Source organism: Pristiophorus japonicus, chromosome 11 (genome assembly GCF_044704955.1).
Source record: "Pristiophorus japonicus isolate sPriJap1 chromosome 11, sPriJap1.hap1, whole genome shotgun sequence".
NCBI classification, from domain to species: domain Eukaryota; kingdom Metazoa; phylum Chordata; class Chondrichthyes; family Pristiophoridae; genus Pristiophorus; species Pristiophorus japonicus.
In genome coordinates, this window is record NC_091987.1 from 78725268 (window position 1) to 78741557 (window position 16290).

At 41.6% G+C, this 16290-nt stretch overlaps 1 protein-coding gene across 1 annotated transcript in view; it reads left to right on the forward strand.

Moving 5' to 3' along the window:
* Positions 1-2314: 2314 nt before the first annotated feature.
* The window catches only part of tmprss7 (transmembrane serine protease 7), a 126145-nt gene continuing 112169 nt past the window's right edge, over positions 2315-16290 (forward strand). The window contains exons 1-4 of the mRNA XM_070893614.1: positions 2315-2374; positions 8635-8851; positions 11316-11446; positions 15563-15630. Coding sequence (XP_070749715.1) covers positions 2315-2374; positions 8635-8851; positions 11316-11446; positions 15563-15630 — 476 coding nt within the window. The remainder of the gene's footprint in view (positions 2375-8634; positions 8852-11315; positions 11447-15562; positions 15631-16290) is intronic.

Sequence of the window (16290 nt, forward strand, 5' to 3'; positions counted from 1 at the left end):
GTGGCGGTAACGCCCCCTTTTGAAAAAAAAACGAAACTAAAAAAAATCCTAACTAACTCACTTACACTGGCACAAATTAAATGTGCAGAATGGGGATTTTTAAGATACTCCAGAAAAATCAAGTTACTCCAAAAAAAACGGAGCACCTCCTGGCCAAATTTGGGCCCATTGAAGGGAACTTGCCAGCCCAATCCAGTCTGGCCTACTGGTTCCAAGGATGTGTAATTTTAGCTACAAGGTTAGGTTGGAGAAGGTGGGGTTGTTCACCTTGGAGCAAAGGAGGTTGAGGGGAGATTTGATAGAGGTGTACAAGATTATGAGGGGTTTGGATAAGGTAGAAAGAGAATGGCTGTTCCCATTAGCTGATGGTACAAGGACTAGGGGACACAGATTTAAGGTTTGGGGCAAGAGATACAGGGGGGATATGAGGAAGAACGTTTTTACGCAGCGAGTGGTAATGACCTGGAACCTTTTGCCGACGAAGTTGGTGGAAGTGGAAACGATCAATGATTCCAAAAGGAAATTGGATAGGCATTTGAGGGAAATAAACTTGCAGGGCTATGGGGATAGAGCAGGGTAGTGGGATTGACTGGATTGCTCTACATAGAGCCGGCATGGACTTGATGGGCCAAATGGGCATCTTCTGCGCCGTAATGACACTGTGACTCTGACTCCAGTCCACATTATGTAGTTGACTCTGGGGGAATTTTCCTCCCAAATCCTGCCTGAAATGTCTGCTTTCTCCTTCCTCAACCGGCACATGAAAATGGTGGCAGAGCCAAAGTTGATTTTCCATCTTTCCGCCCGCGTTGCCGCTGATTCACTGGGCTGCCATGGGGCAGGATGTGGTAGGCCCCAGAAAATGGCTGTAACTGCATCTATGGAGGGAAAGGGGCATGTAGCAACCTCCTCTCCCTGAACTTTGCCCCAAAGAGCAGAGTACCCCTCTAATGTTCTCTGAAGTGGCGTCGCAAGCCAATCAGTTGGAAAAAACAGCTAACGAAACACAATAATAAAAATATCAGTCGGCCCTATCAGAGTCTAGGACTAGGGGGCATAGTGTAAAGATTAGAGCCAGGCCTTTCAGGAATGAAGTCAGGAAACACTTTTACACACTAAGAGTGGTAGAAGTTTGGAACTCTCTTCTGCAAACGGCATTTGATGCTAGCTCAATTTGTTAATTTTAAATTGGAGATTGATAGATTTTTGTTAACCAAAAGTATTAAGGAATATGGGGCAAAGGCAGGTATATGGAGCAGAGCTGGGCTCCAGTCATCTTGGTTAATCCTTGCCACTGGACCAAAACCTAGCTCTGTCAAGCCCGTGTGGTGGCTGGTGTGCAACAGCCACCACATGTTAAAAAAATCCACGCACAGGCATCTTCCACCCTTCAACATGTAGTTCGGAACCTGGAATTTTAGGTTCTTCATTGAAACACCGGTGAACTCATCCCTTTTTGGCATGGAAGCAAGTCACTCTCGATACGAGGAACCGCCTGTGATGATGATGATGATGATGATGGATTTAGGACAAAAATCAGCCATGATCTCATTGAATGGTGGAACAGGCTTGAGGGACAAAATGGTCTCCACCTGTTCCTATGTTGAAAACCTCCCACATTGATGTCCTGAGGATGTGATAATTGGCCTCTGACAATCACAACCATCTTCCTTTGTATCAAGTATGACTCCAATCACAGGGGGGCTTTCCGTTTGACCCTCATTAAGCTCAGTTTTGCTGGGGTCCTTGATGATGCACTCAGTCAAATGCTATTTTGATGTTTATTGTAGCTACACCCACCTGTCCTCTACTACAGCTTCACCCTGCCCCAAACTACAAGCGAAAATAAACATATCGGAGCAATTGGACAAAAATATAGACCAAACAAATGAACCTCATCCATTATACAAAAGACAAATGTTTACTACCTAGGATTTAATAGGATCTTATGAATTAAGCTTCTTTGCTTTGTAAAAATATTGGTCTTTATTTTTGTCCTGAAGTATCGGTACTAAAATTGGAGTGCATTTGACATGATCAATGTCATTCTAGCAACGGTTTCCATGCTGCTCCTGTCATATGGTACATAGTTACTAACAAGGTAAAACAATACCTCTTCTAACAGAAAGAGTCGAGCATTACTCGTACACCTCCATTCGGAAACTATTCATCAAATGATTTAGCAGAAATTAATTATGTGTGGCAGAATCACTAGGGCTCCGTGAACTGTAATGTGTCTAAAACAAAAGCTGTAGATTCCAATGTCCCGCACCTCTGTTTATTCAAGGAAGGAAGACAAGTTTGAACATTTGTGATGGCAGAAAATAAAAGCTGTGAGCAATGTACCAAACCAAAGGATGATCTAGGTGTAAGTGTAAGTAAAGGACTTATTATAACACTTTCTTTATCTATTTGGGTTGCAAGAGCTGACTATGAAATACTAGTATATTGGATAAGTATTTAATAACAGTGAAAAGTAATTTTATATGTTTAAGAGTGGCTGATGTAAGAACTGAGGCCAGTATTAAATATATAATTTGGTGCATCATATTTGTGCATTAAAGTGCAATATTTATTTAAAGCAGTGATATAGTTGGTCAGCCTATTTCACAGCAAAGGAGATAATAAATAGATTTACAATTATTGAAAGATCATTTAACATTTTTCCTTTGTTTCACTATTATTTTATCACTCATTGTTTATTTACATTATCAGCATTTAGGTGCACTGTGTTACCTGATTTTTATGTTGTACTTATTTAAAGTATTTATACTTAAAATATTGACTGACTGGTGTCCAGTGACTTTGTTCACAGGTAGTTTGAGGTGTAGAGCATGGTTGTGATGTTTAGAGTAGTTCCATTTTAAGCTTGGAAGTGGAATACAGCAGTTGGTAAGGGAGTTAGGAAGTGGAATACAATGAGCTCCGAGTGGTGAACAGTCATGTGGACTAGGAAGTGGAGAAGGCAAGGGGAGCAGCGATTGGAGTCGGGAGGACAGATAATAGAGCACAAAGAGGGATGGAGAGCGGGGCACAGTATTTGTTGAGCAAGATGGAGCATGTCTGGGGGAGGAGAGGGAGCAGAGTACAACATTTTAAAATTAATTCTGGTCTTCAAGAGGACTTGACTTACCTTTTAATAAGGCCGAGGGCAAGATGAACTGTAATGGCAGCTGTTCTGAGAGAATTGTTTCCCTGGATTTGTATTTCAATCAGAAGGAAGGACAATAAATACACTCCATAGAAAGTGGAAGACTTGAGCTGAAATCCTTTAAAGTGACATCCACAGTAACAGAGCTCCATTCTAGAAGTTGTAGTTCACCATGCAGAATGACACTGGTCAATTCTGGGAGTATGCTACTGTTCTTATTCATTCATCCAAAGACCAAGTACATGATGGAAGCGAGAGAACACAATTAGAACTCAATCCCAGGTTTCAGAAAAGAGAAGAGAAACTTCCTCATTTCTAACATGCCAGTTTCAAAAATAAACTGAGTGATGCAATTGATGCAAAAATAGAAAATACTGAAACTACACAGCAAGTCAGTAGCATCTGTGAAGAGAAAAGACAGGTCATGAGGTTTCAGGTGTGGTCCCTTCATCATATTGATTCCTTTTAAAAGAAAAACTTACATTTTTATAGTGCCTTTCATGACCACCGGATGTCTCTAAGCGCTTTACAGCTAATGAAGTACATTTGGAGTGTAATCACTGTTGTAATGTGGGAAATGCAGCAGCCAATTTGCACAAAGCAAGCTCCCACAAACAGCAATGTGATAATGACCAGATAATCTGTTTTTGTTGTATTGATTGAGGAATAAATATTGGCCCGGACAACGAGGATGACTCCACTGCTCTTCATCGAAATAGTGCCATGGGATCTTTTACATCCACCTGAGAGAGCAGATGGGGCCGTGGTTTAACAGCTCGTCTGAAAAACAACACCACCGATGGTGCAGCACTCCCTCAGCACTGCACTGGAGTGTCCCGAGATTTATGTCACTTTGTGGGACTTGAACCCACAACCTTATGACTTAGAGACAAGTCTGCTACCCACTGAGCCACTGACTGACACTAATATTATGATACGTTTAGGAGGAAAAATTGAATGATTTAACTGGCTAATTTTGTACAGGTTCCTTGTTCTCAATTGGTAGCTTTTTGCACTATGTTTGAATGAATCAACATAATGAACTTTACAGACAGTAGTTATTTAAGCCAGGTAGAAAGTGTGATGGAGCTTGAATTTTCATGGCAGCTCTCCCTATTGTTCCCTGTAACTCAGTGGAAAATCCTTGGAAACCCAGACAAATGGTGTTAGCGTCATGGTGGTGGTGTGAGCTGTGAGGAGGATGCTAAGAGGCTGCAGGGTGATTTGGACAGGTTGGAAGAGTGGGCAAATGCATGGCTGATGCAGTATAATGTGGATAAATGTGAGGTTACCCACTTTGGTGGCAGAAACACGAGGGCAGAGTATTATCTGAATGGTGGCAGATTAGGAAAAGGGGAGGTGCAACGAGACCTGGGTGTCATGGTTCATCAGTCATTGAAAGTTGGCATGCAGGTGCAGCAGGCGATGAAGAAGGCAAATGGCATGTTGGCCTTCATAGCTAGGGGATTTGAATATAGGAGCAGGGAGGTCTTATTGCAATTGTACGGGGCCTTGGTGAGGCCTCACCTGGAATATTGTGTTCAGTTTTGGTCTCCTAATCTGAGGAAGGACATTCTTGCTATTGAGGGAGTGCAGCGAAGGTTCACCAGACTGATTCCAGGGATGGCTGGACTGACATATGAGAAGAGACTGGATCAACTGGGCCTTTATACACTGGAATTTAGAAGGATGAGAGGGGATCTCATAGAAACGTATAAGATTCTGACTGGACGGGACAGGTTAGATGCGGGAAGAATGTTCCCGATGTTGGGAAGTCCAGAACCAGGGGACACAGTCTTAGAATAAGGGGTAGGCCATTTAGGACTGAGATGAGGAGGAACTTCTTCACTCAGAGAGTTGTTAACCTGTGGAATTCCCTACCGCAGAGAGTTGTTGATGCTAGTTCATTGGATATATTCAAGAGGGAGTTAGATATAGCCCTTACGGCTAAAGGGGTATGGAAAGTGGGAAAGGGCTACTGAGGTGAATGGTGCAGGAGAATGGCCTACTCCTGCAACTATTTTCTATGTTTCTATGTTTCTATGCCATTTCGCCAACGTTGCAGCAGACTCCCACCGAAGTTACAGTGGATGATCAGGATAACGCACACCCAGCCCATGGAAATTAATGGCGATGGAATATTTGCCTTGCTGTGAAAACATTTAAAGTGAGATGTGGACTATACACAACAGTGTCCATTATCAAGATTTGACACTAGCTACAATATACTATGAAAACTACTGTTTTAGTGAGCATCCTTTAAAAGAAATTGATTTGTATTATATAGGATGATCAGTTGCATGTCAGTATGTGGGCAGAGGTGCAAAAGGTATGTACAAAGTGCTCATCTTATCCACTTTTTAAAAGTTCAGTAATTAATCGTCTTGTTTGGCGAAACCTCTTTTTTTACACCGGTGAACTATAAGAATATAAAAAGAGTATGAATCAAAAAAGGCCATTGAACCAACCCATCCCATTTCATTATCCAGTCACTTTCCAGCATCCAATCTAACAGTTTTTTGTTTCAAAGACTGCGGTAAGGTAATATTCTGAAGGGAGAACAGCATGTATTTGGCTGCAGGAAATATGAAGGGGGAGGAATTGTCATTGTTACTCCCTGTTTACCAGGTGGAAATGGAGGCAGAAATGATCAATTTTATAGGGCCAAACCATGTGCACCAAAGACACTTAAAGAAAAATCAGAAGCCAAATTGGCCTCGGACGATTTTCAGGCATCCGGGGCGGCCATCTAAAATAGGTGTTAGTCCGCCTGCCTATGCTAATGTATTAGGACCACTCAGAGAAATTGGATTCTTGAATGGAGCAGGTGCTGGGCTTACTCCGCTCAGGTTTTGCTGGTGTGGATGCGGCCTAACATGAGTGCTCCTCCCAGCTTCCCAGCTCTCCTGCCAGCCGTGCTCAACTGTACTCCTGCTGTATCCCTCCCCCCAGCTCCACCACCTCCACTCTCCTGGGGATTACCTGAGGCCAAAATTCAATCCTCCTGAAGGGCGAGCTGCAGCTGGCACTGGCAACTCACCATAAAGAGCATCCTGACAGTTTTAAACCATTAATATTACCAAATGCTGATAAAGGTAGTAATTACATCATTTGTTCAGGTACACTTGCTATTACCAGCTAAGAGATTCTCACTCAGAATAGCAACGGCTATAATTTCCTCTATTGCTGCAATTATCCTCTTAATTCTGATAATAGGATTAAAAACACAAGATAATTTTTATGGCTCACATATACACACTATGAAGGCACTTTCTGGAACATATTCAGCACATTCACAAATTATCTGAAATTCTGGTAATGGGCAGATGTCAGTAAATGAATGCAATGTCCAGACATGGTGCATGTACAGTTCACCACTAGTGGAGTGGTTTATACAGCATGGCAGTGATGGGAAATCTGCCTTTAATTTTCATTACACACCTGATGAAGGGGCTGATGTGGTCATGAAAGCTATTGTCTGCACCTTCTAATCTAAATTAATCTTTGTACAGTGTTTTCTTTGATACCTTTTTAAAAAATAATATTAATGGATCCAAATCTATTTTGGATTACTGGGAAATGTCAGTTCTACTGCTTCACTCTCAGTGAAGCTTTGAGAGATGTTTTGAACTGTAATCCTGATTCTACTGTCCATTACTGTGTGTGGTGTTGTATTTCCATAATAAATAATGTCGTCAGGAAGAAAGGACATACTATACTATACAGTTACCTGGATAATGTAGCTATTCTGCTATGTTTATCTTAAATGATGGAATGACACAGCATTTATTATTTAAAGCATTTATACTAAAAGACCATCAGCTGTTTCGGGTATCGTGAACATTTGAAGATCAGATTATATGCAGTTTATATTCTCTTGGACGTTATCAGTTGGTTATTATATCACAATGTAAGGATCTATGTTATTATAAAATGTATAACATTATGTAGATACATTAATAAAAAATAATCTAGCTAGAATTGTTAGTATTAAAATTGCAAATAATAAGATTAAAGCCAGTACTGTACATGTTCTTAACAGATCAGATATCTCACTGTATTCCAAGTACATATCTACTATTTCCAACATTTCCTAATACCGAAGTCCCAGATATCTATAAGTGGCTTTAAATGATATTGGCCTAGGTGGTCCCAATTTTTGCTTTTGCAGAAAGTGGACTATGCTATCATTAGTTCAATTAATATCCAGACATGTGAACAGTCCTGATCACTATGCTAATAATTTAACTCTTTCTCCTTCTTTTATATAATTATAATACAAATCACGAACAAACTCAGATGGATCCAAATCAATTTTTGCACTGTAAATGTTCAGCAGTTCAACCTCCAAAATTATTTTAATTCCTACTGTAGTCTCATGTTTGAAGGCAAGTGGACAAAATGGTCATTGCAGCATCTACACCTGAATGCCATACTTCAAATGACTGCAGCTCCCCTGACTAATTCAACCTGCTCACATAACGGTTTCCCTTACTTAGCTTGTGTGCTGTACAGTTATTGGTGGAAGAAAATGGAAAAGGTGTCAACCTTGGCTGAATGGTAGCACTCTAGCCTCTGAATCATAAGGTTGGGGTTTCAAGTCCCACTCCAGAGGCTTCAGCTCATAATCTCGATTTATACTTCAGTACAGTACTGAGGGAGTGCTACACTGTTGGAGATGTTGCCTTTCAGATGAGATGTAAACCTGAGGATGAATCTGCCCTCTCAGATGGAGGTATTTGAAGAAGAGCATGGACTTCACTCAGTCTACTAATTGTTAATTATCAGCCAACCTCATTAAAAACAGATTATCTGATCATTATCTCATTACTGTTTGTGGGACCTTGCTGTGCACAAATTGGCTGCCATGTTTCCTGCATTACAACAGTGACTACACTTCAAATGTACTTCATAGCCGTGAAGCAGGTTGGGACATCAATACAAATTCTTTCTTTCTTGCTTTATGATAATTCTGAGCATGTGTTAGCATGTTTTATTTCATCTCTGGATGCATGATGGATAAAAGATAATACCTTGCTATATATTGCCTGAAAAATAGCAAAGCTCTGTTGCCTGTATCCTAGCCTACACCAAGCCCCACATACCCATCACCCCTCTCCTGGCTGACTTACATTGGATCCCAATTCTCCAACTTTATAACCGCCTCCTATAACTCTCTGTCTTGCTTACTCTGGCCTCTTATATATCCCCCTTCACCATGTGAGCCCTATGCTCTGGAATTCCCTCTCTAAGCCTCTCTGCCTCGCTCTTCTATAAAATACTGCTTAAAATCCACCTTTTTGACCACGTCTATGGTCATCCCGCCTAATAAATCCTCCTTTGGCTTGGCATCCCTTTTTGTCTGATTACATCGCTGTGAAGCACTTTGGAACTTATTTCTTTCATGTGAAAGGCATTAAATAAATGCAAGTTGTTGTTGTGAACTATAAAACAATTTTACTTTCTTCTCCTTTTATGTGAAGGTTTCTGAAATATCAGTTTATGTGACCAACTTGGATGGAATTGTGCCCGTGAAAAGGAAACACCCACGAAAAGGGAAGAGGAAATCCAAATTATCACGGAAATGCCGGCTTGAGGAAACGACTGAGTGTTTCTATATGAACAAAAAAATTATCCTCTTTACTCTGGTGATTCTTGTTACTGTGATAATAACATGGACCTTACTGTGGATCTTTGTCTGTGAGTATTTCACTTACCTATTCCTGTAGAAAATGATCTATATTTACGGTGGATTAATAGGTTACTCGGGTATTACTTCTATTTTGATATCAAATATGTGCCATAAATCCAAGGATGAACAGAATGGCCTTGTCTCAATTTAACACAAACTAACACCAGATTATAAAGCCAAGTTGAAAGCATTAAAATTCCTCCCAAACCCAAGAGTACATTTGAGAACTTAACTCTGGCCCAAATAGTTATCAGTTTGTGTTACAAGTTTAGAGTCTGCTGTAGGTATCTTCTCAGGTCCAATGACATTAGCTGCTCCTGTAAGCGACTTGAGTGTCTTATTGTTATGGGAGTTGACTCCCATTGTCCTATATCAACTTCCTGGGGGTATAACAGTAGCACCCTCTTGTGAACCAAACTGAATAGTTGTGTCTTCCACACATCACCTCATGTACCTCTCTAATCTTGCTGAAAGCAGAGCAAGAAAATATTGGGCAAGACAAAGCCTGATACCAATCAATAAGCTACTTTATTCCATAATAAGGTGAACATACAGAATAGCAGTCTTCTTCTTTCGTATGGGTAGTAGCAAAGCAAATCAAATGATCTAAGTCAGATATCCAGGCCAACAGGTGTAACAGCATGGATATCTTGTAGGCTGCCTGCGAATTTCCTCTAAGGGCAAAGGTCAATGATGTGCTCCAGGGTCTGATTAGGAGCTCCACAGTCGCATGACGGGGAAGCTTTAATCTTCCATCTATGGAGAAGGTGGTAACATCTACCATGACCAGTTCTGAGGTGGTTGATGGCTGTCCACTGTTTGCGAGGAAGATTTGATCCTTCATGTTGTACTGTGGGGTCCATTCTGTATGTCACAGTTCTTCCAAGACTATCAGTTAACCAGACTCTTACTTAATTCCATCAGTACAACTTATCTTCACATAATAATACAAAATAGAACAATTTGTCCTACCCCGCATCAGTGGATTGTCTAACTTGACTGCAACAAAATTACTTCTAACTGTCCTCATTATTTCTAACCTCTCTGCACAATCCCTCTCAGATTTCTCTTTTAAAACCTGACTGAACACATGTCCTTTCCTGTCCCCACAGGATTTGAGGCTTCATTCCCAAGTCCGACCCCCTGTCCCAGGGTTTTCCTGCAGAGTTGCTATCAAATGTACTACCTTGCCCTCTCCCTTTAAAACAAGCTTCATGTAAGCTCAATAGGAAGGAACATTTTAACCATTAATGATGTGAATATTTACTGAAAGCCTCCAAGATAAAATAAGGACCCCCTGTTGTTCCTGATCACTCATCATGGGTAATCATATCAATAAAACAAAAATCAAAATACTGCAGATGCTGTATCAATGTCTGGCATTAATACACAATTTGCAAATGCCTAGAGCTTTTCTTTTTAAATCTGTGTACCCAAGTAAATTTACTTTGTTTTAAAACCGACTACTTAAATGTAATTCTTTTCCAAACACTTCCTGTGGGAAAATGGTCAAAATGTCACAAAACATGATCATTTGCTTTTGATTTCCTGTAGGATTGGTGTTTTTGTCTCTGTATAAGAAATGTAACCCTGCCGCATGTATTTTCAATCTTGTCCATTCAAATAACCAAATGCATATTGGCTCTAATTTGTGCCTGACCCTAAATAAAATCCTGATAACTGAGGGCAGGATGAACACGTGAGATAATGGGGTAGATTTTCCTCCGTGAGGTTTTTGGATGGCTAGTATTGACCGGAGCCCCATCCATTTTGAGAGACAGGACCCAAGGGTCGCAGGCAGAAAATGAGCACTTAGAGCAAGCTGCCAGCTCCGCACCACCGCAATATTAGGTGGCCTGACAGGTGTGGAAGTAATGCTACAGTTGTATAAAGCTCTAGTTAGACCACATCTGGAGTACTGCATTCAGTTCTGGGTATCGTGCCTCAAAGGATATATTGGCCTTAGAGTGGGTGCAGTGCAGATTCATCAGAATGAGAGCGGGGCTAATAGGATTAGATTATGAGGACAGGTTGCTTAGATTAGGCTTGTATTCCCTTGAGCTTAAAATATTAAGAGGTGATCTAATTGAGATGTTTAAGATGATTAAATGAGTTGATAGGGTGGTTAGAGAGAAACCATTTCCTCTGGTGGGGGGATCGGTCCAGAGCTGGGGGACATCACCTTCAAATTAGAGCTAAGCCATTCACGGTGATGCCAGGAAGCACTTCTTCACACAAAGGGTAGTGGAAATCTGGAGGTGCTACCACCCTGTTTCTGCCAGGCAGAAGGCTTCAAAATCTCCCTCAATGTTTATTTCTTCAAAGATTTGTCAATCCATTCAGAAAGGTAGAATTAAATTGTAAATTGAGCTTGTCGTTGCACCGATGGAATAAATGTTTCTCTCATTTTAAAAAGTGGTGTCACGTTCATTAAAAATGTGTTAAAAGTGTAATTTTCTTTCCATTGTGCAGTGCGGACTCAAAACAGTAATGCTTTATATTTCGCTGGATTATTCCGTATGGCTAATGTTGAATTTGTTCCTGCGTATCGAAGAAAGGACTCCCCTGAATTTCTCTCCATGGCAGATAAAGTTCAGCAAGTGGTAAGAAAGCTCTATAACACTAGGGGCTAGAACCTCCACTTTTTTTGCATGCTTAACGCCCACTTAACGCCCATTTTACTGCTGAAATGACGTATAACGCCCATATATCATCCATTTTGGCACAAAATGGAAACTGGCAGTCATTTTTCGGAAACTTATCATTGAGCGTTACTTTCCCCATGTGCTTATCGCTGGGAAAAAATATTACTGCCCGACCACTTTTTTTGGGCGGAATCAACAGAATGGGCGAATTCAACGCCCATAATATCGCCCAGCGTTACTTTCCGCACGGATTTAATGCCGCGATTCAATATTAACGCCCACCCACTTTTTTTTGTCGTAAAGAGTATATTTACCAAAACTAATGGCCACGAGACCGCCCTGCGTCAATTTCACCCCCTCGCACACATATCGGCCACAATATCGCTCGCCCAACAAAATGCCCAGAAAAAGTGGAACTATCCGAAACTAATCACAGCGTTATAGACGCTATGTTCTAGATCACACATTTAAAAGGCTGCTGTGCTTCAACCTTGGCGGAGTTCGGATGTACTCTGCAGATGGTTGGAGTTGATGTGAACATCTGTAAAAACATCTTGACCATACTGTGACCAATTGGAATTGAAGAGGTGTCTTCGTCGGGACATTCCTTGTTTGTGACCAATTGGTGGAAAACAAAGAGCTACAGCAATGGGGCCTGTCTTTTCTCACCCTCTCTTGGTGACCAAATACATGCAGCAGACTCGACATCACCGAAGGAACGCTCCACTGCATTATGTGCCCAATGTAAGATGTGACAGACAGATGAGGAAGACCAGACGTTACACCCACTGCAAGTATAAGGAGAAGCGGTCTTACCTCGACTTGCCCGACACCACCTGCCTTCGGAGACTGCGCTTCCACAGAGGTTATCACTGAGATATGCCAGCTCATGAGAGATCTGCAGCCTGCCAGCACCATCAGTACTGCACTGTCCGTCGAGGTCAAAGTCACCGTGGCACTGTCGTTCTACGCCTCGGGTTCTTTTGAGGCCACAGTTGGAGACATTAGCGAACTTTCTCAGCATGCCACACATCGCTGCATTAGACAGGTCACTGAAGCCCTGTACGCATGCGGGAGGGACTTGATCAGCTTCCCTATGACCAGGGAGGCACAGAGTGAGAGGGCTCTAGGATTCTCCAGAATTGCAAACTTCCCCAAGGTGCAGGGAGCAATAGACTATACGCACATCACAATGCGGGCACCTTTTCAGGATGCAGAGGCTTTCAGGAACCGCAAGGGATTCCACTCCCTGAATGTCCACCACCAGCAAATTATACCGAAAGTGAATGCTCATTTTCCGGGCAGCATCCATGATGCTCCCATCCTGCGTGAGAGCACTGTATCTGACTTGTTTAACAATCAGCCACAAGGTCAATGCTGGATGCTTGGTGACAAAGGATATGGCCTCGCCACCTGGCTGATGGCCCCACTGTGTGGCACCCACACCGAAGCCATGAGGCGATACAGTGAGAGCCACAGAGCAACTCGCAATATCATAGCGAAAACCATTGGAGTGCTGAAGCAGCGCTTTAGTTGTCTGGACCACTCAGGAGGCAAGCTCCAATACCACCCTGAGCAGGTAGCTCAATTCTTGGTGGTGTGCTCCATGCTGCACAACTTGGCGATCAGGAGGGGATAAGAATTGCCTGATGAGTCTGACAGTCCACCTCACCAGAGAGAGGAAGAGGAGGATGCTGACATTGGCCCAGACAATCAGGCTGATGCTGAAGCCATGCCCCCGCCCCCCTGTAGACGCCATAAAAGGGCCCATGGTGGCATGATAGCTGCAAGAGCCTTACGTCAGGAGCTCATCAATGATTACTTTGCCTGAAAGAACATTGGTGTTATTTACAAGGCTGACACACTTCTGGGTGTGCAGGTCATACATCAATGGTGGGCATCACCTTGGTGACAGTTAAAGTTTAAGTTGATTGAAATTAAGTGTGATTATACCCTTTGATGTAAAGGAATCACTAGCGTCTAATAGTGCAGCTATCTGAGCCAATGTGCTACAAGGTTTTATTAAATAAATAACATTTAAACTGAACATTAGTATGAAATCATCAGTATTTCTATACAAACCAACCCCCCCACCCCACCCCCACTTCTCCTCCCCACCTCTACCCCTTCCCCTTCCCCTCCTGACTCCAAGCCACCTGGCTGAGGAGGTCCTCAGGTGATGCTTCATTGTGGGGGGGAGGTGGGGTGGTGACTGCCGAATCACTGCTTGGAGTGATACGGGAGAGGATGGTTCTGAGGCAGAAGCAAGATGTTGCTGCTGGCTCTCATGTGTGGTTGGCAATGGGGGTGCGGCACCTTGGGGTGCAGTGCCGCGCTCCGGGACCACTGGAAGCCCTCTGGCACCAGTGTTCCTGGCTACTAGTTCCAGGGCCTCCTCCATCCCTTCCATGTTATATCTTATTTGTTGGACAAAAACTCGGCGCCAACTATCAACTATGTTCTTGGTGCTTAGTAAGCGTTTTGCTACTGGTGAGTCTCCGTTGTTCCTCCCACAACAGCCAAACAAGCATACACCACAGCCACACACCCTTTGTCCCTCTGAGTTCCCTCTCTCTCTGTCTCCTCTTCTGCGCATGTCATGATGACCCTTGACCTCCTGAATCGTGGGAATCGAGTGTTGTCATGCCGTTGCTAAGGACGGCTACACTTTACAGCAGAAGGTCAAAAAAATTTAATGCTACCGCCCATTTGATATCGCTCGCAGTGACGCCCATTTCCAAAATGGAAACTAGTGTTTTGAGAATGGGCGAGAAGCTGACGATCTGAAAACCCTTTTTTAACGCCTACGCCGGAAATAACGCCCATTTTTGGGCAATAAGCTCAAAAGTGAAGGTTCCAGCCCCAAATGACACATGATGATATATGTTAAAATATGGAAAATTTTCGAATGATAACTCAAATACAAAATCCATAGACAAAAAGGTTTCAGGTGGATTATGTCACAATTGGATTATCATGAAATAGTTCCACATATGACATAAGTATTGTAAAACTGGAGCTCTTTTGCTATTTGTAAATAGCTAATATGGTTATTTTTTGTGAGATACCTGTTTCTCTGAACATAGTTTTATCCAATATGGCAAGTGTTGAATCAAACCTCTGCTGTTACAGCACATTGCTGATCCATTGTAGCTTTCACGTTGGTGGAGTCAGTGGATATTATTCAGTGGTTCACTGGACTATTTGATGGCATAAACCATATTCCAAAATAATTGTACAGATTATAATCTGTACAAATAATAATTCATAAACTGCAGAAATGTATATGTGATGCTGATTATATTTTAGGGAAAGTTATATTTTTGTCTTTCAAAAACTCTTTCACATTTTCAGTTTCCATAGAATTTAACGGTTGAATGTGAATAGATGGGTGTAAGTAGAGGGCTAGCAAAATAATATTTAAAATGTCTAATCAGATCCTAAGGTGGCGAAGCAAGCTGGATGAACTGAGTGCCTTCTTTTGTTTCTAATACTTATGTTGTTCTGTTATTACTGCTCATGAGTAGGTAGCTAAGTTACTATGTGAGGGGAAAAGAATAGGATTAATATGTAAGCATGTAGGCATCACCAAACTACCAATTTTCAGTGGAGGAGAGTATTAAACCTCTTTACTATTCAGTATAACACAATGCCATGATTTCCACCCTTTCATTTATGGGCATACAGGGACAATGCAGGAACCTAATTTTATAATGTAATCTAATTTTTATGGCATAAAAAGCTTTTGGTAATAAAGTAGATGTGATATTTGGGTTGGGGTTATTTCTGTGAAGTTACAGCAATGTACTCTTTAACAAGCCAATCAGCCAATTTATCTGACTGGATAGTTTAGAAATCAAATATGTATTCTTTTAACATGAAAGCTTTGGATTTTGGTTGCAATACTGTCACGTTACACTGTCACAAAATGACATACTTATAGTCACAGCTTTGATCTTTACAGACACTTTTTCATCATGAATATATGTCACTGAAACAGGTATGGAACAGCTTCAGCATTTGTTTTTAATTTATCTGTTTCATTTTGACTTTTGTACTTTCCTTTTCCTTCAGATGAATAATGTTTATGAGAAATCGCTTTTCTCCAAGTTATACAAGCAATCGACCATTTCTGACTTGAGGTATTGTGTTTCACAAGTGCGCTCACTGTAACGATCAAAGGCTGAATTCCCAGAATGCAGAATTTGTATGCAGTTGTCTAACCAGCGTTTTCTAATAAAAATGAATGACGCATCAGAGAACGGCGGTCACATGCTGGAAAATAGGGAGGTGATGAACAGAGAAGTTAAGATAAAGTAACAGGAAAATAGCTTTTTAATAAAACTAATTATTATATTTTTGCTCTTTTTGAGGCTGATTAGTGTTAGCATTGACAGAAAATTTCTGTTGGTGATGTAGTTCTCTGAAATCATGTTCCTGGTATTCAGAAGTTCAAAGACAGTTTACAATCACCTGTTGAACAATGGCAAGAGTATCTACTGGGCCTTGGGAAGGCTCCAGGCTTGCTTCTTGGCACACTGAATCACATTTTTCAGGTCTTTTTGTTCTTAGTGACCACTAACATGCAATGTTATGAGACATTTATCATATAGTTGCCTCTAGCTCTATTTTGTTTATGCCAGTTTAGGACATTGCGTTAATATTGTTATCTAGGGCTAATGTTACATTGTGTCAACATATTAACAGGGATGGTACTTTAAAAGTGTAATGACTCAAGAGTCTTGTTACTGTAAACTGCGTCAGGTGTAAACCTGAGCCATCTTTATTCGCGCCCAAAAGAT